This window comes from Melopsittacus undulatus, chromosome 4 (assembly GCF_012275295.1).
Source record: "Melopsittacus undulatus isolate bMelUnd1 chromosome 4, bMelUnd1.mat.Z, whole genome shotgun sequence".
Lineage (NCBI taxonomy): Eukaryota > Metazoa > Chordata > Aves > Psittaciformes > Psittaculidae > Melopsittacus > Melopsittacus undulatus.
In genome coordinates this window covers 66,178,009-66,203,518 of record NC_047530.1, presented here as the reverse complement: position 1 = coordinate 66,203,518, position 25,510 = coordinate 66,178,009, and the positions used below count along the sequence as shown (strand labels likewise).

The window sequence follows — 25,510 nt, the reverse complement described above, 5'->3', positions numbered from 1 at the left end:
GCTTCAACACTTCTGACAGAAAGTCTTTAAAAGCATAGCTGTAATAAAAAGATCAGTGAGTCTGGAGATTGGATTGCTAATTTGGGTTTACAGTTATATTTACAGCATAGGTGGATGCTTGATTATGTGATAAATGTGTTTAGTTTGCTCATATGTACAGTTTGGTATTTGTTCACTGATCTTCTAATTATAATTATTTTATTCCTTAGTCTGAAAATAATTTTTCACTACAAATTAGGACCACCAAAATAAAACCATTTTGAGTCAAGTTCTTATAGTAGGTATCAACCTTACATATTAAAATGCAATGTTCTAAGTGTCTGTAAGTTTGAGAACCATGTTCTCAAACTTTTAGCATATTTAGGGATGTAATAGGAGAGGCCTAAAGCTGTCCAAATTGAGGATCCTCCTACAGATTGTGTTAGTATGGTAGCAACTACTCCAGACTCTGTCTCAAGGTGGGAACTATACTTAGAGTTCATTTTTGTCTTCCTGCATGGGCATGAATGTGGTTTGGCCTCAAAATTTGGTTGTAAGCAGAGGTGCTGGAAGAATGTTACCAGGACAGCATTTGCTTCCCGAGCAGTCATTTCTTACCTTCCTGGAGTAGAAATGGTTGTCCAGAAGGTGGCATTGTGAAGGCTGCCTGTGAGTCATATTTATCACTGGGCTGGGGATAATGCAGAAGTTTGTATGTTAGAAACTCTGGGACTAGGGCTGGTTTTCCCTTCTTCTTTACCTTACAGGATTACTGGAGTTAACTCAGATTTAGACACTGCATTTTCCTGATATTTAACTTTATCTGTTGCTCATCAGCCTCATGGCAATATTCTAAGTATAGTTGAGATAGGACTTTGAAGTTTTATGTTGCTTGGAATTTAAACATTATGGAAGTTGTCAGTGTAGCTCACTATTCTTGGCCTCAAGGTCAAGTTTTTAGGGGATGTTTTTTGTTGTGGGGTTTTTTTGTTTGGTGGGGTTTTTTATGTGTTTGTGTGGGGCTGTTTGGTTTTTGTTTGTTTTGTTTGGGTGCTTTTCTTGTTGTTTTCTAATGAGTGATCTGTTTATTAGAACCAATTAATTAGGCCAGAGAACAGATCTCTTAAGGTATCTGAATGGAACTGTTTCCTACAGATGTTTCAGATCTGGAAAGTTCTAAAACCAAAATAGAGGTTTTGCAAATTGATCTTTGCATGTAATTTGGAACTTTTAATGAGACCAGAGTTCCTCATCTGTACAGAGCGTTTGCATATGCACTGCACAATGCTTTTTGATGATACAGTGAAAAAGACATTTCTCAAGATACAGTTCACCACTGTTGGACCCCACATTTTCAGAAGCACGTTCTCAAGTACTGTTAGAGTATAGAATCATACACTCATAGTTTGCATTGGCAGGGACCTTAAGGGTCATCCAGTTCCAACCCCACTGCCATGGGCAGGGGCACCTTCCACTAGGCCAGGTTGCTCAAAACCCCATCTAGCCTGGCCTTGAACACTGCCAGGGACGGGGCATCCGCATCTTCTCTGTGCAGCCTGTAAGACCAGCATGTTCTAGCCCAGAACTTAGATACAGGCATTTAAAACCTGCAGGTTGTTTGCAATGAGGCAAAATGTAAAGAGTGAACAGCATCTCTGGTGGTTTCTTTGAAGCCCCTCTTTCAGAATACTGTAGTTGTAGCCATTAGTTTTCATTTCTGGTATGCCATTTGTGTTCTGTAGTTAGGGTGGTAAATAGAAGGAGAAATTTGAAGAACACTGTTTCTGCAGTTTTTTCTCTAAACCTGCAGATGCAGCCCACCTCTCCTTGTGAAGCATTCCCCTGTTCTCATGGGGAATTCTTTCTCACCACTTGGAATCCAATTCTTGCTGTCCCTATAGGATGATTGTTTCATTTAATACCAGTTTAAATAAGTATGCCTTGCGGCCAATTGTAACAGTGTCAACATTCAGATTTGTTTTGATTCTTTAAGTTTATCTTACAGGTATGCAATAATCTAAGCTGCCTTTGGGAAACAAATCATTCATGTGTCAAGTATGCAGCTGATTTTATAGGGACATACATTTACTGCCGAAGGCAGCAAACACAGTAATCTTGTGTAGAGATTTCTAGCAGTGTTTGGCAGAGATGTATGCAGTGCTCTTGTTCCTGTTCACACATACCTACCTATGCATCTTTCTAATCTTTACATTTCTAGCAAGAGATGGGCAGGACTGCGGTTACTGTTCCCATGTTTTGCCTGGTCTGGACCTTTCTTCAGTAACTGAGGGCGCTGGATATAGCCTTGTCTTCTTTTACAGGTATATATTTGGCTCAAGAGCCCATTGTGTTTGGTACTCAAGATAGTATACACCCACTGTTCAATGCTTCTGTGTAGACAAATCCATTTTGTTATGTTTGGTAAACCACAGTCTCTACTGTGAAATATTATTTATTAAACTCTCACATGTTACTTTTTTTGCCATTGCAAAAGAGACATTCTGTGTGATGTCTCAAATTGTCAAAAATAGAAATACAGCTGCCTTTTTTTTGGGGGGGGGGGTAGTTGCAGAAAAGTTCTTCCTTTTACTTTCCTGTATTTTATTGTTCATGACTTCAATGAAATGCAGTGTGGCATGCAGAGGAAAAACAAAGGCATGTTTTATTTTTGTCCTTTAGGTGTAATATAAAACATCCCAAAGTGTTGTAAAAATTGCAAAAAAAAGTGCCTAGATATGAGAAATATTAAGAAGTGTCATACAGACCAAGCATGTTAGGGTACAAAGGGTTCCTTTGCAGATTTATGGCCTAGATGGTTCTCCTTAAAATAAATTGACTTTCTGCCTTTTTCTCTATAGAAAGTGAAGTGGTGCAGTGGCAGTTTGACATTGCAAGTCGAACTGGACTAAGATGTGAAAGCTAATGATATGAAACACTGGTCAAACTACTGTGTATTTAGTGCTAGTGTTACACTGAAACATGCATGCCGGTCTGTGACTATCTGTCTTACTCATCTCAGACAAAAAATGTACAGATGCAGGATTAGATAATTTGTTCTTATTTTGTTTATTTTTATTTCTGTGTTTGGTGACCTTTTTGTAAATTGAGGTATTGCTTGCTCTGCTATAAAAGTAGAGCCTGAAAAGTGCCTATGGTTACACCCCAAAGAGAACACAATAGGATGGAGAAAGTGAGGTAGTACTGTACCAGTCAGTATTGGTTGTTTGGAATAGAATTTAAACATCTTTGTTATAAAATTATTTGGAGAAATTTAATTTCTCAGTTTGTCGTTGAATTGCATCATTCTTTGTCCCTCAAAGAGTCTATTTGGTGGAAACATTACATTTGTAAAGGGGAAGAAATGTCTTAGAATTTCTTGCCTTGTTGAATGATCTTTAACTTTTTTAGGTAATTTTATAATTGAAACTGTTTCAAGAAATCCTTAAAAATATAATTTTAATATGACTCCTGCATAGCAAAACATATATTCTTGGATTCAAGCATTCACTTGGTGTTCCTTCTGGTGAGCAGGGTGTTGTGCAGTAACTGGGACCAGAATGCAGAAGTAATCAACCTTGCAGCTTATGAAAGTAGTGTGCTCCTTCACTGCAGCATTTGATACATGTTAATCTGAGATAAAGGGGTCTAGAACAAAATCCTTGTGCTGTTGAGTTCATGAAAAGTTACATGGTGATCAGCCTGGAGAAGGCTGGTGCAAGCATCACAGACTTGTTTCTTTCCAAAACAATGTAATTTATTTTTATGGTCTGTCTACAGATACATGGAAAACGTAGAAACAAGTGTTCTTTGCCATAGTGTAATTGACAAGCTTTCCTGTTATGAAGATGGTGACTCATTCCTATTACTAGGAAACATGACTAGCATTTTCAGAGCACTGCAGCATATTAGAGACTAAGACATTTGGACATTGTAGTATTAGGTGTGTCCAAATATTACCAGTGTGCTTTCAGTGTGGCCTTCTGTGCATATGCTTTCCCCTCACCTCCCATTGGGGGTGGGGGCATAAGATAAGATATAATATAATAAGATAATAATAAAATAAGAAGATAACATAAAAAAAATTTCTCTTGATTCTTTGTACTTTTTCATTTTGTTTTTAGAGGCAGTGTGAGTGATCTTATTTTCAAGATCACTATTTAGCTATTTGCGTTTAGCTATTTGCACCTTAGGGGAAAGGTAGATATTAGCGTTTGTCCATTGATTTCCTGATTAGCTTTCCCCAGTACTTCTAAATGCTTAAATTGAATAAAAGTCATCATTATCCTCCAGATGAAAACAGTAACTTGCCATATCCTACTCACTCTGACAGTTTTTAATTGGAAATGAAATCTGATACTAGGTATTAAAAATCAGAGTGCTTTGTCTATCCCAACACAAGATTAGTGAAAAATCAGTGAGAGTAGCCTGTTGTTGCACTGATGCTGTTTGATAAAGAGTCAAGTGCTAGAAACAAGCTAATTAAAGGGTTCAATAGGTATGAAAGTGTGTATGTCTGTACATACAAGTTTATGCAGTTGAATAGAAAGTTACAGGGTTTAAAATGGTTAACTTACGGTTCATAGTGAGGAAAATAAATCAGGCCAGCTTTCTAAGACTCAGAAATTGCAATCTGTCAGACAAAAGGTGAAAAAATAACCCTGTAATACTGCTTTCTCTTTTAAAAACACATTGTGATTTCAGAAACTATACTTATGTAGAATGTGTTTGCTATGTTACAATACGTATATTTACAAACAAATTTACCTTATGCAGCAACAGATTGTTTTTATTATTTCGTTTGTCCTTTACTATCCAATGAAGCCTGAACACTTTGGGCATTTTCTAAAGATGCTTATATTGCTTCCAAAAAAAGGAGAAGGTGCACTAAGAGTTACAAGCTCAGGGCATAGGCCAGGGTAATGCTAACCAGTAATTTCTGGGATGCAAGAGTAAACATGTAGTATGCAGACTGTCAGTCTTCAGGTAGTCTTGGCATTCGTAGGGGAATACATGAGGAAACCCACATTTCAGTCATGGCAATATTAATGTATAAAATCTTATAAAAACCTGGGGTTACATTGCACATGGAGTAATAATATATTCCGTGTCCAGGGTGTCTGTTTCCCAAATAGGTAGACTAATACAATGGTGGATTTATTGCATTAAGTAAAGTCTGTTATCTTTTCAGTATTCCCCTCCAGATCAGACTTGATAAGATTACTATTTTAGTTTCTTTTTGAATGCTCTTAAATGACTTTAAATATCTTTGAAATAACTTTTTAAAAGGTCAGTCTTTTTAATGACTAAAGCAGTGTTTCCGCAAAATACCCCTTAATGTACTTTGATAAGCATAATTCTTACTACTTCAAATTTCATAGAAATTATCATTCTAAACATGAAACTAAAAGAAAACGTATTAGTAGAGAAGTCTAACTGGTTCAGGTTTGTTGCTAATTCCCAACATTCTTTAGCTTAAGCAGTATATAGCATAATGCTTATTCACTAGAAACAACCAAGTTTCACAGAGTCGGTGGTTTGTAGGCTTGTGTGCTACGTGTTTCTCCACCTAAATTACTGAAAAGCTGTTCTCTGTTCAGGTAATCTCTCTTACATATAATGAAGGGACTACCCCATAGGAAGACCTCTACTTCCTCTTAAAGGGTTGTACATTTCCAGTGTCCTATTCAGTACATTTGAACAATACTAATTTGGGATTATTTGTTCATTAGCCCTTAGAAATCGCCTGATGTGTTAGTTGGCTCCCTGCTCTTGCTGTCAGAGCTTTGGCTTTGAATATAACAAAGCCAGTGAAGAAAAACTTCATTAGAAATCTGTGGTAACAAATTCTAGTGAGAGAAATACAGGCTGCAATTTACAGTAATTTCGAGTGGTTCTACATGCAGCTTTTATTGACAGCAGTGGTGCCCGCCTGCCCCATTTGCCTTTTCATGCCGCCTTCCTTGTTCCAGTACTAGCACGTCAACTATCTGGCCTGGTAGCAAGTTGGACTGGAATACCGAATCACCTCAATACTAGCTTGGCAGACAAAAAACAATGAAATCTTGAACTGCTTCAGTTCATTGAACTTTGTCATCATGCTGCTGTATGATCACTAGTTTTGAAGTGAGGGTGTATATATGGAGGTTCCATGGTAGTCTGCAGTTGGACTGAACATAGGCTGAACTGAAACCCTGTGTGCCCCGTGAAATTCATTAATGAAAAGTAATCATGCTTTTTTTTTTAGATACATATTTAGGGTATTTACTAATCTTAGTTTATATGTATCACATCATTCAGTTTATTGCAGATGCCTCTAAATTAAACCCAGTTAGGCTAAAGAAGGTCATGCTATTCTGTACTGTGAACTGTATTTAGGGCAAGTGGATATTCCCACAGCACATAAAGGCCCTGCAGTAGCAGGGCACTGATGAGATAAGACAGGCCCACATGGCCCACAGTGTTTGTGAAGAAATGCAAAATGTCCTAAAATTCTTCAGTAGTATGACCTAGGGGGAAATGTATTTCTCATCTGAGATCTCATGGTTAGTCTGTCCTTGAGCACGGCAGAAAAAAAGTGAGTAGAGAAATTTAAAAGTCTACATTATTTATGTGATCTACAGGTATCTTTCTGCACTTTTAGATGCTGTGACCTGCCTCTAATACCTCATGTAGGGAAATCAAATTGGTGTACACCCTCAAAAACAAATCCAACCCTCTCTGTGGTTGGTTTTGGTTTTTTTTTTTTTCTGAATGTTTGTGCAGTGAGGGGAAAAAGATCCCTTTAAGCCACCACTGAAGTCTTGAAACATGATGTTTAATTACAGGGACTGCTTATGTTCCCAGCTGCAGTGTTATGTGCATTTGCCAGGCTGTGCAAGGACTGCGGAGGGAGAACTTGAGGGAGGGGAAAGTCCAGAGGCTTGATTACCTGTACCCATATCCTTACCTGTCCAGTCTGCTTACAGAGTAACAATGACTTTGTATATATGTAAATTGTCGTGGTACAAATGAAAATCAGTGTATGTTTTCCAGGTAGGAAGTTGAATCACTTGTCGTGGGTTTCATGGGTAAATTTAAAAGAGGGATAAAGTATGACATTTTCAAAATTAAAAGCAGCAGTTTACTCAGTTGCCCTTCACTGACAATAATTAGGTCTCACTGATTATCAATAATTTCTCAGATTCAGGACAGTTAACTCTTGAAAGTTTTACCCTAGCTGTAAAGATGTAATACCACAAACCTGCTGTCAGATATTTATAGCTTATATGTAAATATAAATGTGAACATATGCATAGATTATATATATATACCTATTTTTCTAAAAATTTATTTTATATGCATTTATTTGTATGCTTAGCTGTGTGGCTGAAACCAGGACACTGTTACTAAATGATTGCTGGTTATGCCAGTATTCCATCTTTGCAAGTGTATACAGTGCTGCAAAATGCTTATACACTGTTTCTGGTTTCACTGTTTTAGTATGCTTATGTTTGGCTTAAGGAGAAGCAAATACAGTCATACCTTCCTTTTAGTATGCAAATTCTTTTTATGTGCAATAGGCCTCTGCCTTGGCTACTTCATGTTCTGTTACACTTTAAGGATGCAAAAACTTCAGCATAAAATACTAAATCCCACAAAGATAATTTATAGTTACTTATGCTCTAAATAGTCAAGGATGGATGGGCACAATTTGAAGATCTTTTCTCTCAGGTTTATTTAATTCTAGAAAGTGTGGCTCATGTAACTCAAGCTTCTGCCAGATGTCCTTGTATGGACCTGGGATGGTACGCCATAACCAGTGCAGTTGCCTTAGTTTAGATGGTTTTAATTTTATTTACTTATTAGTTTTTTGTATAACTTTGTATATTTTGGATTGAAATGGAATTAAGAATAGAAGTAATACTTGGCAGTAAAACCGGGTTACTGGAATATATGGTATTCTTACTACCTGAAATTTTTAGATACCACACCAGAAGAAATTTTAAAATGTTTAATTATAAATTGCAAGAAGTAAAAACTCTTCTTTGGTCTCAAAGAGCAAAATGCAGTAAAGGAGTACTAAATAAAGACTGTTAGTTAATTAACTAATTTCTTATTTACTCTAGCATTACTCTGTATTTAAGTGGTAGCTGTGTTTTTAATCTTTTCAACCATATCTTGCTTATACTTCACTTTAGATGGATTCCTGCAACTGGAAAGCTATTTAAATCCTCTGAAAGCAAACTCTATACTGATCACACTGACTTTCATGCTCAGTGATAAGATTATGGGAGATAATAAAGTATTTGAGATACACCACTTGCCACAACTGTCTGCTTATGCTGCCACAGGAGGACTCATTGGAAATTCTTGTTGGAAGATGAAGGACATCCTTAAAGAAGTCTTTCATTCCCATGAGTAAATTCTGTATTATTTCAGTTTAACATCATGTACAATTCCAGGCTATAGTATTGAAAAGCATCCTCAGAAGGGTAGTGTTCGACCTTTTATTCCTTTTGTTATGCCACTTCCTTAGTGCTCAAAAAAATTAGATAAATGAAATAAAAATTAAAGTCAAGGTATGCAGACAAGCACAGAGGAAAATTGAAAACACATACAGAGAAGAAATAGTGAATTACCTTATGACAAGAAAAAAAGATTTAGTTTTTCCTGGTGGAAGAGTAATTGTTGCTTTGCTTCTTTACTACTTTTTTATTATTATTATTTTATTTTCCGTGTTGCTTTTGATTATATTTTCATTTTGTTTCAGGTTTGTTTTTTTTTTCCCTTTACAGTTGTTGGGCTTTTTGACTGTTAACCTGAGGGATGGAAGCTATTCCTATACCCTTGCTGCTTACCTGTAATATTTACCTGGTGTCAGAATTTAAGTGTACATGGCAACTCTTTATTTTCTTTCTTCTATAATCTTCTTCCTTTTAAAAGGGAAGTCAGGAGAGTGTTAAAAAAGTATCATCTACTTGCTGGCTGTTATGAGGATAGGTTTCTTTTTTCTAACCAATAGCTCCTGATAGTTTTTGCCTACAGAACTTAAAAGCATCAATGCTTTTAAAGAAATATATTTATCTCAAAGAAATATATTTGTCTGAAATTGGAAATCTTGAATTTTCACTCTTAGAAAAAGGGATGGGTATTTCAGATTTGATGGATAATATTGTTCCTGTATATAGGAGACAGTGTGCTTTAACTTACTGCAACATACGGCATCAAACCAAAGGCCTGTATCCATCCTGGTGTGATCCCAGACCTGCTGAAATCAAAGCAAGGCATGCTATTGTATGCATAAAGCTTAGATCATGTCCTCAAAAGTTCAGTAGGTGCTTTGTAACATATAGTAGTGAAAAACTGAGATCAGTTTTTCAGGATATCTTATAAAGACCATCTTTGGAAGGCTTAGGATCATCTTGTTCAGGTAGTTTGGTCTTGCTAGCAGTGAAAACCTTACTAACCATTCATGTTGCTTATACTAACAGCTCCCTCTTAGAGCTTTGGCAGCTAAATTTACGTTTAGATGTTATTCTGGAGAAACTCTGGAAGTTTCTTTGGTTTAAAATTGCCCTGGAAGCATTAGCAGTGTAGAATTCTGGGTTTAGTTTTCTCTGTTGCACTGCAGTATTTTTATAAGAATACTACTCCTAATGATCACTTGTGCTTGAAGTTAGCGTTTTCTCTCTCGGATTGAGAGCTTTGGATTCATGTATGACTGAGTTAGTTCCAAGGAGCCCTCTTGGTCTTGAAGGCAACCTGAGTTCCTTCAGGCTGATATTAAGAAATGGGGAGATACATGATGGTGTTCTGAAGACCATTTTGCAGGATTGTGGGTGCCCTGAGATCAGCTTCTTAACCTTTAGTATCAACAAATGACAAGGTTTTTTTATCTGAAAGAAATCTCTTCCAAGGATTTTTCAGGTGCACTCTTAGCCCTCTGGTTAAGAATGGTAATATATTAATTTCTTTCAAGAGTTTCTTTTTTTTTTTAAGAGGTATCTTCTGGATGACAAAATACTGCCTTTGTGGTATCCTGAGCTACAGCAGATAGTTTTGGGCTTCAGGAGTTGTTATGTTTCTTGGTTTGGAGACCCATAGCTCTTCCTGTGATTTTTGTATCTTGCTGATATGATGACAAGCTGAGGTCATTATCAAGACATGAATCTCTAGGGTTTTTGCCATCTTATTGCCTAAATGGCAGATGGTTTTCAAGATTTCAGTGGAGCTTTTCTCTTCATATGCTAAATAATACAAGGGCACAGTGTGCTGAAAGAAGGTATTAGTGGTTGAAACATATGGCTTAGCATAGGTCTAGGTTGCACTCATCTCCTTTTAACTTGCCTGTCTGCAAATGTTCTATTTCTGTGATCTGTGATCATGCTAGTTTCATATTAGTTTCATTCATTATCTTTTTAGGCCTTACATGACTAAGCTTTTGTGTTTTGCATCTTTTTTTAGAATCTCCCTTCTGGTGGCCTTCTGGATGTTCTCATAGGGCTTTTTCCTCCTATTAGAATCCTAATTCATCATGAATAACTAACCCTGATTTGATTACCTTTAGGAGGAAAACCGTTTTTTAATTCAATCTTGACCACATTTAAAATAAAAGAAAAAGATCTTCTTTTGTAGCAGTTACTTCAACTAACTGTTAAGGATGGAGATTCTAATCTTAGAACAAATCCTTGTGCCATTCTTGTTAAATACTCCTGCAGTCATTATTCACTTCAGTATTAGAAGTTCAGTTTTGGTACTAACTTTCATGTGCTTCATTAGTTGAAAGTTTTCATTCACTCTGTGTATTCTGTATTTTTGTATATTGACAAAATAAATTTTATAGGAAGGCTGCACATGTTTTCAATATCTCCTACCAGTAGCCCTGTGGCTCTGAGCACAGATGTCATCTCTGGATGCCTGACTGCCCAACAAAGTATTATTCTTTGTTGAAAGGTCATTGAACTTAAGTTCAAGCAATAGCTATGGCAGTCTTGCAGTCTGCCTGTAGCTGGGATCTGTAGGTTTGCTACAGAGAGCTTCATTCATTCATCTGGGTTCTGCTTTTGTTTCCATTTCAAAAGTGCCTTTTAAAGAGCAGTTTTCCAGTCTTCATTCTAGTGGGAGCTCTTGAGCCTTTTCCCAGTCTATTTACACCATACAGTAAGTTGCTCACGGTGTTTATACATAGAGAAAAACACTGAAGTTGAAAGTTTAGCTACTTTAAACAAATTATTTTTTTTGAGATAAATTGTGTATATGTTCATTCAGTAATCCACCACCTCTGCTCTCCCTTGACATCCTTAGATAAACTGTGGCATTCTGACTTGAGAGGAGCTGCAAGGGAGAAAAATGCCCTGCCTATATAATTCCAGCATAATAAGCACAAGGGATGGGATCTGGGGATTGTCCTGTAGAGATGTCAGAGTACCAAATAGTCCTGTTTCAGTGCTTGAATATAAGAAAGATGGAAAATAAGTAATCTGTGTTTATTCTTTTATGAAGATATTTTCTGTTTGTTCCCTCTCCTTGTCAAACAAATGAAACAAGGGTTTTGTTATGATTTTTTTTTCTCCCCAGTTAAAAATCATAAACATTTTGTTTTTTTTTTAAATAAATAAATGAAAGTTTTTTTTTTTTATCAGTAGCAGGAGGTCATGTCTGTCCATGTCCGTTACATTCATTTTCTAAAGGCATTCTTTAGAGTGAGCGTTGCATACGTGTGGACATTTCAGCTGTGGAGACTTGCTTTTTCAGTATCAAGCTGTGTTGATCACTGATGAAGTGATGGTAATAACTTAACATGACTTCATTAAAAGGTGTAAGTAGAATGGCTCATGTTTTCATCTGGCCTTCTGCAAAGTTCAGAAACAGTTGTCCTGATGAATCTGTTACTAAGAACAACAGAGTTGCCAACTGGAATAAAATGATTAGTGAAGCTTACTTTTCCATATTACCTAGTGTGATTGTGACATATAGATGGGCTAGCCTCAATTAAGAGCTGAGCTGTGACAGATATTAAACTACAAACAGGATTCCTTAGTCATTTTTGGTAGAAGATAAGAAAAGTATTAGGAATTGATACTCAACTTGCTTGGACCTTAAAGGGTTAATCTTTATGGACTGAGCTAAGCCTGGCAGATAATGAACTGAGCTGCACATTCTATGCTGAGCAGTTTAGATAACAGAAAATGTTTAAGTAGGAGAAGAATAGGTGTCCCTGTAAGCAAGATAGAAACAAAGGGCATTGGCCTAGGCTCTGTTGAAGCAAACCCTGGTAAACTTTGATAAAAGAAAAATATTATTAATGAGATTCAAGACATTATTTAAATATATACATAACTTTTCAGTGAAATTTAATGAACTTGTCATGCTTGATTTAAATAGGTATACATATGACTTTTCTGGGAAATTTAATGAATTTGTGTGTATTATTACCATATAATGCTTTGGGAACACCAGGTAGACATGTTGCATGGAAGGATCACCTGTGTCTCCAGTGCTGCAATAAAGAATGCCTGCTTTCTAAGATCTCAGCATCACAAATCTTAGAGTTTAAATTGCCAACTTTTACAGTATCAAAGTCTAAAAAGACATGGCCTATGAAGAAAGCCAAATAGTATTTTTTGTTTAAAACAAGAGAGAATTAGGTAAGAAATTATGAATTTTAAAATAAATAAGCTTAATTTCAAGAAGAGTGAAAAACGTGGTTTGGTGGTGTGAAATCTGGAAGTTAGTTTGGGGACTTTTAACATGATACTTATGAGTGGTATTGGTATTTGCCAAAGTATCCTCCTCCTTTCTACTCCTTCCCCCTCAGGAGAGGCAGGATTCATGTTCATGTTTTCACCGGGGGTAAGGGGGAAAGGCAAAAATACAAATTTGAAGTTTTCTTCTGAAATCTTTTAATACTAAAATCATAAAAAACTAATATTACTTCTCAACTGTATAACACTTGCAATTTTTCATTTTACTTACAACTCAATTTGTTTAATTTTTCTTTGCTTTTGAAAGATTGTAAAAATCAGTCTTGTCCAATCTGTTTTTATATCCACTTTGCTGTATTTAGGCTGCCTAGAAAAGTAAAGCAGAATAAAGCAAAGATGCATGTTAATGTAATTCTGCTCCATTTAATGTAATATTTCAGAGTGGTGCCTGGACTATTAGAGGATTACGAAGTATTTTTGGATGCCAGTGATCCATGGATAAGAACTCATATGCCCACTGAAAACTCTTTTTAATAGTCATTTGGTTGGGAACTCAAAAATTAAATAAATTCCATGCAGTCAAGAAAAATCTTGGATTTGAGGGAATTACCCAATCAGATACAGGGTAAATGACCAAACAATAAGAACTATTTTATAATCATATAACAGCTGAAGTGTACTTTTATATTTCATTAGCAGATTGTTATGTGCATATTTTAGAATTACATTTTAGTCTTGTGTTTTAATTGTCAGTGTCTAAAAATTATATTGACAAAGAGCAAACATCTTAAAAGTGTTTCCAGAGTGAAGCCACTGAGATCATATTTCTGTAATCAAGTGCAGCCTGTGGTTTAGCACTGACTCAACCAGTAGAATATGACTTATAGAGTATGTATCTGTGTAAAATCCTTTTTCATAAGCAATATATTCATTCAGACAAACAAATACACTGTGATAATGAGTTTGGTCTCGGAAGGAGTTGTAAAAAGGCCATTAATAGGCATATGGCATCAAAATGGAAGCTAACTAGATAAATTAGAAGAAATAGTCTGTCCTATAAAAGGGGGATGGATGTAGTTAGCAGCCACTGAAAATGCTGCTGGGAAGCAGGAAGTCTGTGCTTCACAGTACTGCACATATATGACATAAAATGTACTGAGAAGTGAGGATACATGAGACTGTGGGAAACACCTCATGGTTTTCACTGTACCAATGGAAATCTTGAGTTCCTGGAAGCTTCTTACATTCTCCTTTGCAGCAGTTTTACAACAGATGTGAAGAGTTGTATGTTTATGTTTATGTAAATGTATGAGGTGATGGATCAGTTAAAAGTTGCCACAGTTGCAATTATTAGTTAGTCTAGGGGCCAGGATCTTTGTTTAACAGAGAAAAAAAAATGTTCTGAAATTGTATATCTGTGAGTTGTGGGGTTTTTGTTTGTTTGGGGTTTTTTTAGTGGTTTTGTTTGGTTTTTGTTTGGTTGGTTTTGGTGGGGTTGTTTGTTTTTTTTCCCAGAAAGCACTGAATAAATAGATGCTGCTATCCCTAATTGCTAATTCGATTGCTAATGAAAAATGTACCTTGTCTTTTTTTCCATACTCTTTAAGGAAGCTGTTCTTCCCACTGACGTTTTCAGAAAGCAGGGTGATTCAGTTGATAATTGGAAGAGGGAAGAAAGGATTTTAAATATAATATTTTTTTCAAATTAAATGGCACCTACTTGTCTCACACTTGTGGACACCAATTTTACAGAAGATGAATCTTCCCACTGGCACTGAATTAACTGAAGTTTGATATTGCTAAGAACTGACACATGAAGTAGCTGTTCTGAGTTCTAGAGAGAAATAACTGATCTTGAAGACAGTGAAATTGCTGTAACTTGAGTGAATCTAAATGTCTCCAAGCATTGTGTGGGTTTCTCCATGTAAAGTTAGGGGTTAAAACATTATTGAGTCATCTTTACTAATATTTAAAGTGTATGTTACAGGTTTTCTAATTCAGATAGCTTGCTGACTTTGAAGCTTTGTCAGTATAAAAATTTATTACATACTTCAAAATTTTCTTGAAGTGGTTTGTAGTTAAAGTACTGGTAGTACTGCTTTCGTATAGTATGAATTTATGAATTACATAGCACTTAATAGTGGAGGAAGGGACTGAACACATATTATACTTGTGTTTGAAACCAGCACATTGCCTGAGAAATGTTCCGTTCTTACTCATATTGGCTATTACAGAAGTTGAGTTCTGTCCCTTTACTTTCTGTCTTCTGTTGTTGTAAATGAGCTTGATGTGTACTTATTTGAGGTCCTTCTCTGCGTGATGAATTTTCCAGCTGTGTTCTGTCTTCATTTTGTATTCTGTGTGTTGGGTTTACCTTGCTTTCAATTGATGATCAAGAGAGATCTAGTGGTACCAGGTCACCATGCAAAATAAGGCCAGGATATTGTGGGTAAAGTAGAAGTTAATATCAAACTGATGCAAAAAACTAAGATTTGTTTGATTCAGTCAGACAAGCTAAATGGCCTTGGTAAATCAATGTTACAATTGCATGTTTTATCTTTTTTATGCTCACTGAATTTTGTTTGTGTTTTGTTTTTTGAACAGTGATTCCAGAGTTTATAAATCAAGTAAATATTGCATTGGAGAGCTTAAGCAAGAACACAGTGCATCTTTTTGATGATAACCAGTTTGTGGACATTTCTAAGAAGGTGTATGATACAATTCATAACATCAGATGCTCAGTCATGATGATTCGGGTAAGGTTTTTGTTTATTAATTACTCATTTCTGAGATAGTTCAGGACATCAGGGCATTTTCAGGATAACTTAGAACAGTGTATGTGAACTGTGTAAACTCATATCCAGGTTGAACTGATCAGGGAAATCTGGATTACAGTGAAACAGACATGATTATAGTTCAAGAAGACTAGAGTTGCATTGAGTACTAGATCACAATGTCGCATTAAAATTTGCTTTGTTCTTTAAAAATACTTATTTATATTTTGTTGGTAGAGATCTTCATTCACTTCAGTAATTATCAACTTGTGACTACAAGCCAAAATCTGTTTGTAATTCTTCAACTTTCACCTTATTTAGTGGAATGTAGGAACAGAGATTCAGGTGATCCTGATAATCTCCTTTTGAAGTTTTGTCAGCTTCACACACTTAAAAGCCTGATTTCTATCAGTCTTACACAATCTCAATCAATGTACCAATCCTGGTGCTTTCCCAGAAGATGGAGAAGATGCTTCAGAACACCTTATTTTTAAAATCTGAAATAGAGTTTTGTCATATGCAGAATTTCCTCTAGATATCTTCGGCCCACAAATCCCATTTCAAATGATAAAATGACTCAGCTGCACTATCTATATGCTCAGCAATTTATTTTTAAACAAAATTAAGCACTAATAAAAATGTAGATACATTTTTCAGAGGAAGGTTGTCTGCTGCACTGTCTTTTAGGTTGAAAAAAAGAAACAGATTTCAACTTTCTTTTAAATATAAAAAAAATACTACAGGCTAGCAGGACCAGCACATTAAGGGAGGTAATTGTCTCCCCTGTTCTACTCTGCTATGACCCTGCCTGGAGTACTGCATCCAGCCCTGGAGTCCTCAACACAGGAAAGATGTGAACTTGTTGGAGTGAGTCCAGAGGAGGGCCACAAAAAACAATGAAAGGGCTGGAGCCCCTCTCCTATGAAGAAAGGCTGAAAGTGTTTGGTTTACTCAGCCTGGAGAAGGAAAGGCTCCAGGGCAGCCTTCCAGTATTCAAAGGGGGCTTACAAGAAAGGTGGGCCTACTTTTTAGTACAGCCTGTAGGGATAGGATGAAGGGGAATGGTTTTAAACAAGGAGGATAGATTCAGACTTGATATAAGGAAGAAATATTTTACAGTGAGAGTGGTGAAACACTGTGACAGTTGCACAGAGAGGCAGTAAATACCCCCTCCTGGAAACATTCACAGTCAGGCTGGATGGGACTCTGGGCAATTTGGTCTAGTGGAAGATGGCAGTGCTTGTTGCAGAGGGCTTGGACTAGATGACATTTAAAGGTCCCTTCCAGCCCAAACCATTCTATGATTCTGATATGCATTAGTGAGTCTTAATGTATTGTGGTATATAAGTTAAACCCTTTCAGTAGGAATTCCAATCTGCAAAATCTTTAACATGTCTCATCCTTACTGCAGTTGTCAATTACGATATTTTTTATATACTGAAGAGAGATCCTGAAGCATGTATCTTGCCTCTAGCAGGATATTTGAGTTGGAGTTAGCTGGCAAAACAAACCAGACTGAGGCTGATCCTCTGTAGGTCTTCTGATCGGTTCCTGTTTCCGTGAACACAGGCTAAGAGTTTTGGTTAGGACATAAAATTTTTTTCTAGATTAGGTAAGCTTCATTTAATGCCTCTGTTGCTCATCCTGTCTTCCCTTAGTGACTCAGGGACTCTGGGTTTTTCTTTTTTTTACAAGATTACAAAGATTACGAAGCTGTTTCTCTCTGTTTCTCAGTGAGATCTGAGTCTTATGTATGTTCAGTCTTCTTGAGCTTGATCATGACTGACTACTCTTTTAGAGATTAATTTTTGGGGAATTCATTGAGGAGTGTAACAAAGCTTCAGTTAGTTTCTGTGAAGTCATAGAAACTGCTCTGTGGGAAGCTCTGAGTATATATTTGTACAGTCGTCTGTGATGTGTATATATATGTGGACAGTCACTCAAAAAAGAAAAGGATGCTCTATCCCCCTGTACTACTTTCTGAAGCATGAAGGGAAAATACTTGCACCTGAAAGAGACTGCATGTATGCATAACTCATGAGTTCACAGTGTATGTATACAGTGGAAGTGCATAGGGCATCTGTAAAAGTGTAAGTCATTGCACCACACCTAAATTGACAGCATTAATATGCCATCTTCCACTTCTGCTTTGCAAGTGCAATTTTACAATGCAAGAAGAAGCAAAAGTTACCAGAAATTACCTTGCTGGCCATACCTGAAGCTGTGGGTAGCAAAGAGCAGATGCTCCTCCTCTTGTGAACTGAAGTTCTGAGCCTGCCTCCACCTGTGCTGAACCTCTCATTATCCAAAATAATGTATGTATTTGCCTCAGAAATCAATGCAACTTGAAGTGCATTCAGCATTCAGCTATATTTGAATGTATTCAACAGCTCAGCAATTGCAGAGTCCTCACAAAAGCACAGGATATAAAAAAGAAATTTATTTATTTCAAGGGACATGTGCAGCTTTCTACTTAATGAATACCATTATTCAGACACTGTCATGCAACAGTTTTTTTGAGGTTTGGTGGATTGATATTCAGCTACTCTACCATCCCTTTGAGATACTGATTGCCAGCACAGAGAGAGTGCTGAGGAAACCCTGGCATTAATTTTTTGAGTAAGGATGCATTTGCATTCCTAGTTAGATACATTCCAGACAATGCCAGTTTCATTTCAGTCTGCCTGGAAGAAGTTTTAGCAAATCTGATGGTTATTCAGATGTATGCTGTTACCACCACTGCCGAAGTGAGGAAATAAAAGCATTCCATGGCCAATTTATAGGGGCTTATAGATACAGTGCCAAGAAACAATGGATTGCCAATTACAGGACACTGCAAGACTGAATCAGGGAAAGAAATTGTTAATCAAAATATAATTGAGAATTGTAAATGAATGAGGACAGCGATCCACAGGGGGCATTTTTTCAAAATCAAAATAAAAGCAGAAACTCTCCAGATCAGTTCCTCAGGAAGGATTTCAAGCATCTAATTACATAGACATAATGTTTTTTAAAATGGAGTTCCTAAATGTAAAATGCTGCCAAATGGTATGGTTAATGCTGATAATCAGATCTGCTTTTCCGTGTCCCAAGTTAACCATAGATGCATAAAACGTTCATTCCAGTCCTGCAAGTATAATGTGGATAACACTTAAGAGCAACTAGATAGTAGAAGGTGTGCTACACTGATGAGCTGAAATAGAAATGCCTTTGGAGCTGCAGGATGCTTCCCTTAAGATGCTTTAATTGTTTCACTCACAAGGATTAATTCATCCAGTGTTAACTGTTGATTTGGAATCATGAGATACTTGATCCAAGGCATACAGATACATGTCCTTCTCAGTGTCTTATGTTCCTCAGTCCTTATTTTACTCTTGAAGCATCTGATTTTTGTGTAAATGGAGAGGCTTTGGGAGCTTGATCTTGCACAGGAACATTTGAGCATTATCTGGATAGTGTTTTAACCACAATGCTGCTGTTATGGAAATTAATTAGGGTAAATAGTAGAATTAAAGACAAGAATTCTGCCACGTGAAATATGTGGAAAAGTCAAAGGAAACAGGTTGACAGTCTTTAAGACTATGTATTAAATGTTGCAGAATATTAATACTGATGCTAGAACATAAAAAAAAGCTGCTATATGAAAGCATAGTCACTTGAAGAAAATAAGACAGTGGATTGAAATAACAGCTAACAGTATTCCATTCGAATATTATAAACAGTGGAAAGTTGTAATAACTTAAAGTGAATAATAACTACTCATAGCTAAAGCAGTAATAAAGTCATCTTAACAAAAATACATCAAGAACAGTGGAAGAGAATTCACCAAGTTGAAGTTTCATGGAATTTTTTCTTTTTATTGGAAGATAAACAGACCTGGGAAGTCATCTCATATTGTAGAAATACTTATTTATATTTACATCTGGATTAGCATCATAAACTGTATTATTATTGTGAGACTGCACTGTAGGTGTCTCATCAAAATGCTCTATACTGCAATAGTTTTGGGACACTGTCTGCATGTGTTTCAGTTTAACATGCTGACATTTTTTTAAATGCTAATCTCCCTATTGTACCAGGTCTGTTGTGTTTCCAAACAAACAAAGCTGATTTCTGTTTTCTGGCAAACAATTACATATATCAGTTTGCTTTCATTTCATATTTATGTACTGTGTAACAAATTCTCAAAGGTCTGATTTCCTGCCAGTTTCATTAGTTTAAGGCCTTTAACACCTTAAACAAATCAGATGACCATTCTGGTTCCCTGTGTAATAGTGTTGCTGATTTTGTTGCTTTATAGAGCAAAGAGCTGCTCAGCAGTGCATCTGTTAAAAAAACTCCCACCTTCTTTTCCTTGAAAGTTGCATCCTCTTCACTTGAACATGTGAGTGGGTTACCCTAGGAAATATCTTTAGAGTTTGGAGTTAACCACAGTTTCCATAACAAGTATCTGTTCTTAAGAGTTGAGGTCTTTCCACAAAAAAATTTAAAACTTTTTTGAGTTTAAAACCAGATTAATTTACTGACTTTAAAAACAGGTGGTGTGTTCCCACCTCATGTAGGGAGAGGGAGACAGAAGAAGCTTTTGTGCTTCTGTATTCCTGCGCTTTCAAGATAAAAAGTTTTAACTTTTCAGTTCATTGTACATTCTTCTCAGTATTAACCCTGCTCCTATGTTTCAGCCATTCGCTCAGATTTTACAGGAAGATTTATGATCTTAGATTCTGTGTTCTTTTCACATATAAAATGACTAGTGGGTTCATCCCCATATGTGCAGTTCCAAAATTGTCTTTTTACATTCTTGTACTATATTCTATACAGAGAAATCATCCTGTAGTATAGGACTGTCAAAAGCAGATACCCCCTTCCGAGCAAGAATATGTAGGATTTTCATGCTGTTTTATGTATATGTTGGAGGAGTAGACTCTTTCTCTAACTGCATGTATAAGCATATGAGAAAGCACTTGGTGTTGTCAGGCTACATCTTGCATACAGGTCTGATGGTGAAGATTTTCCTCTCCCTCCAAATCAGCAGCTCACATGCTCCATCCAAGTGACTCTAGATATGACAAAATGGAAGTGCTTAAAAGGAGTTCCAGGAACTCACAATTTGGATAGTATCAGTACTGTAGTTACTGTATGTTAACATTTTTTACTTTTTTTCAGTATTTTAAATTATTTTAATATACTTGGTAGTTTGTCCAAAATCTTATGGTTAACAAACGCTTCTTTCTAAACCCAAAAAACTGCAGTATCTTTTGAACCAAACCTTGCTTTTTACTGTCACATCTTTTACTTGTCTCACATCCTCATCGGTGAGGAGAAAGAGAGAAGAGAAACATACATAGAGGATCACAGAAGGAAGGGACTTGAGGAGATCATCTGGTCCAGCTTCCTGTTAGAAGCAGAATGCTATCCTGGGCTCTGTCAAGCCAAGTCTGACTTCACTGTCTGGGGTGATTTTTTTATATGTATTAGTGTAAAGACAGTAATGTAGGTTGATGGGACAAGTAAAACAATAATGTGTGTTAAATCTTACTTATAAAAGCAAGCCACTTGCTACACTGCATGCCACTACTAAACTATAATACTTCAACCCTTGCTGTGTTTATGCTTGCTTGTTCACATTCAGCACATGACTGTACATTTTTACTCTTTTTTCAGGTTAAAAATGCAGTTTTCTTCAGTCTGCCTTAGATTTTCAGTTTGTGTCAGCTAATGGCAAAGATGTGCTGTTTTCTAAAAATTAAAGAAGAAAAAAAAAGCTCCCTGTATAGGCAAAAATAGTGAATGATTTCAGAAATACTCGTACAAGGACCACTGGTGAGAGTGTCAGCTGCATGCTGTATCCATTACAGTATAAATGTGTAATTACCCATCCTGGCAAATCTGCATTGTCTCATGCCCAAGCTATACAGCCTAAGGCTGTATTCATGCAAGGCTGTGAATTAAGAACTTCTCAGCAGCAAATTGCTGCATGGCTTATCATCATAGTTTGTTAGTTCTGGGTCTACCGGTTCAGACAGAAGCCAGTATGCTTTTCACAGACATGGACAGCATGAACAGTTTTGACTTACTACTTGAAATTTCAATTCTTCCCAATTTAGAGATTAAATCATATGACAACTGTCACATATGCTTATGTTTTTAATTGTTCACAAAATTATCCCCTTCTGTTAGGAAAACAGAATGATTCGATAGCTCTACTTTTGTGGCTTATTGGAAACTTAAGCACAAGGCAGTATTTTTTTCTGGACCATTAAAATCTTTACTGAGGGCTTTTTTTTCTTACAGTAAGGAAAAGTGATGTGTATTCCTTCCATGCCATTTGGTGCTTACTGTCCAATATAAGTTATATTCCCAGAGAAATTGAATGAATATTATTCTGTTAAAAGAGAAGGAGTGAATTTTTGGAGTAAAACTGGGAGGTGCAGCAAAGTGTTACAAATCACAGATACTATATTAAAATATGCATCCTGCCACATGGTTCAGTGGAGTGTGAGAAATGCAAGCCTGGAAATGGAGACTGCAGTCTCTTAGTAGTGTTAGTAGCTCAGGCTATGGTTCTCATTCTGAAAGCAACCCTGTTGATGCTAGTGCCAGTTCTGGCTCATAGATCTTCATTGCTCAGTGTGAATCTGGCCACAGATTCCTGTTACTAATCACAGTCATCTGTACAGTCCATGGCCTAGTTGAAACTTCTCAATTGCCATTATTTTCACTGTGGAATCACTTTCCTGGTAGAATGGACTGTCTTTAATATGATGCAGAAAAGCCGCGAAGTACACTACAAATGTATTCAATATATAACGGGACCTCAGAAACATAATAATGATTATTTTTTGCTAGACTGTGATTTCAGTTTTCCTGGCACAAGAATGGAGTATCAGTGCTATGACCTGTGTCATTCAATGCCTTGACATTGGTGTAACAGTGTAAGATCTGGTCCCATTGTCATGCATTTCCCTGCTGATGCAGCAGTGTGGCAGTGAAAAAGGTTTGGGGTGAATTACTGATTGGTTTATCCCTGAATAGTTTCTTCTGGTTTATATTCTTTTAACTCATTAGTATTCCATAGGTATATTTGAGTTCAGGTTTGCTGTTAATGATACCCTCCTGCCTTTTTATTTTTCTTTTTTTTTTTAACCATTGCTAGCAAACTTGAATCATACCAGTTTATTTTCTTTGAAGTGTGCTCATGGAGTTGGAATGCAGAGTTAGTGAAGGTAGGTGAGCATACTAAGTAAGGAGCCGTAGTAATAACAGGGAAACTGACTTAGAAAGAACAGAAAACGTGAAAGAAAATTTTTTGGAGAATTAAAAAAAAAAATAATCTTTCACTGAGCTACTGAGCTTGCCAAATGGAAGACACTATTTTCAAGTACTGCTTACCTGAAAAGATTATGTAGAGGTTGACAAATCAGATACTACCTAATTACCTGAGAATCTCTGAGACTTACTGCTCATTCTTAAAAGGAAAGGAGACCCTTCATTATTATTACCAACAAAGTCAATGTATATTGATAATGAAGTGTTTTGCAGCAAGAGAGTACTGTGCATCATCTACTGCATGGATTGTGTTGAAACTGCAGTTTTAGACCACCGTTCCTTCAGTATAACTAAGCTGTTAGCTTTTGAGGCTCTTTTTCTTTGAGCCCACTCTACCAAGTACTTTAGGAAATTAGCACAGTAACATTAATATAAAGTAGTTAGTTTCTCCAAGTGTCCTTATTATCCTAGTCTCCTGAAGCAGTCTGCATAAAATGATTGTGGAAAATGTAAGAAAAGGCAATTATTTAGCAAGTTCTTCCTGAAAATAGAAGCCTTCCTTTTTCCTAGACATGGTCCAGCATGAAATAGTGCATGAGAAATTTTTGTGCCATTTTGATTATCCTTTGAAATATCATGGAATATGTTAAATTCACCAAAAAAAAAATAGTAGCAACTTCCATGTTATGATAGAAGGCATATATGTATGAAGTACTGAAGATAAACTGAAGATAACCCTGGTTAACAAGCCCTTCTTTTGAAAGAGCTGCCAGTAGCTACCTAGACTGAGGCATTGGCAGCTTGAGCATGCACACAGGTACAGTAACGTGTCCCTGAGAATGGCTTTGTCAACAGATGACAGCCTTTGTTAGCCCCCTTCCACCCAGAGCAGCAGCAATGGCTCATTCCCTTACTACAGTGTAATTGGGCTTCCCCCACTGGGACTATGGCCAGTGCAGGAATGGGAATATCATCATTCTTTCAGGTGTGCTGAAATACACTGGCTGTGTGTAGTCTTTCAGTGAAGGGCCACATGCTTGACTGCAGTGATTGGTGTCAGAGGCAGCTGGATAACTGACATCCATTGTCAGTTGAATGTTGAAATGGAGCCCCGATCACAGCAGAGCTGAAACCTAAAATGGTGTTTGCCTAAACTTAGGCTTCCCTTTTCACTTTTCTGTTCTATTCCATTAATACAGCCTTAAGCCTTGCACCTTAAAGGTTTCATTGTCACAGGCTTGCTGCTTGATTTTTCTCTTGTTTATAGGAAACTCACAGATCAGAAAGCAGATGACTCACCCTCATTGCCTTTTAAATGCAGAAAGGATCTGCATGAAGCAAGTTATTTTCCTGCATGAAAAAATTATCCTATCTGATCATTTTGCTGTTTGGTTTTGTTTGGGTGTAGGGTTTTTTGGTATATGAAATTGCACCATGCATTTGTAGAATGTACTACCTTTATAAGTTATAGGACTGTTTTCTCCCAGCAAAATTATCACATTTCTTCACTGGTAGAGTCAAATGCAGATGAAATTTTAGGTTGTGTTTAGTTCATCAGTAAAAAAAAAAACTGCAATTTTCTCCTGATACTTCCTAACTCAGAAAACTCAGTAGCGACTGTTACCTGCACCCTGGATATTTAGAGATGGAATGTTTTGCATTTCCATAGTCTGTAGGATTGCCAGATAGCTCACAGGTTTGGCAGGCAGCTTTTACCAGGCATAATTGGTTTTTAGGCTTTGATGCATTTCTGTGCCTTTTTAATTTTTTTTTTGTTGGGTATATTGATGAGCCCAGAGATTTATCAAATGCCCGGGGAAAAAAAGAAACCTGAGAGCATTATTAATTGCCAAAAAATACCACCCTTCAAAAAGAGAAAGTAAAAGCACAATTGAAATTAATGTTAGGGACCATTCAGTAACCAACATGAATAGCTTACCATGAGGACATAGGTTAGTATTTGAAGAAACATCGTGCTGCATCACAGGTGTAGCTATACAGTAATGTTTCTTTGTATCCTCTTGTTTTTCTTCCTCTCCTTTTCTATTTTCCTTTTCCATTTTCTCTCCTGTTACCTTACAGTTTCTTTCATGAAGGTGGTGAGATAGTGGAACAAGTTGCCCAGAGAAGTTGTGGAGGCCCCATTCCTGTCAGTGTTCAAGGCCAGGTTGGACAGGGCTTTGAGCAATCTGGTCTAGTGGAAGGTGTCTCTGCCCATGGCAGTGGGGCTGGAAATGGATAATCTTTAAGGTCCTTTCTGATCAAAATCATTCTGTGGTTCTGTGTTGTTTGTGTGCAGATTCACTCTCCTGCCTATGACTGAGGTAGCATAAGAATTATGTTTTGTAAAGCATGAAAACTGGAATTCCCTCTGGGTGCCAGTCTCTTTGGAAAACAGTAATTAGTGTATGAATTCAGATTTTTATCTTGGCTAAAATAGATAGTATAATCAAGTATGAAATTTAAAGATGCTGAACTATAGAAATTGTATAATACAGTAATCCAGTTCAAAAAATCTTGTTAGAAGTGTGGACATACACATTAAAAGTCTATCAGTATTATTAAATGTTTAACATGCTTTTAAAAGTAAGCTTGCTTACTCAGTCCCTTGAGCTGGAGAACCTCAAGTGTGGAAACAGTGACTTTCCATTTGTGAACACTGAAATTATGAGGGACCAACTGCATCAGCTGAATGTTCACAAGTCCATGAGGCCTAATGGGATTCATCCCAGAGTACTGAAGGAGCTAGTATGTTATGGCAGTATCCCTCTTGATCATCTACCAAAGGTCTTGGGAGTCTGGGGA

The 25,510-nt window shown here is 36.7% G+C and overlaps 1 protein-coding gene across 2 annotated transcripts in view; it reads left to right on the top strand.

The window, feature by feature from the left end:
• CTNNA3 (catenin alpha 3) overlaps positions 1 to 25,510 on the top strand; it is a 467,065-nt gene that overhangs the window by 366,515 nt on the left and 75,040 nt on the right. For both annotated transcript variants that reach the window (XM_031053362.2, XM_031053363.2), the window contains exon 12: positions 15,267 to 15,418. In XM_031053362.2, coding sequence (XP_030909222.2) covers positions 15,267 to 15,418 — 152 coding nt within the window. The remainder of the gene's footprint in view (positions 1 to 15,266; positions 15,419 to 25,510) is intronic.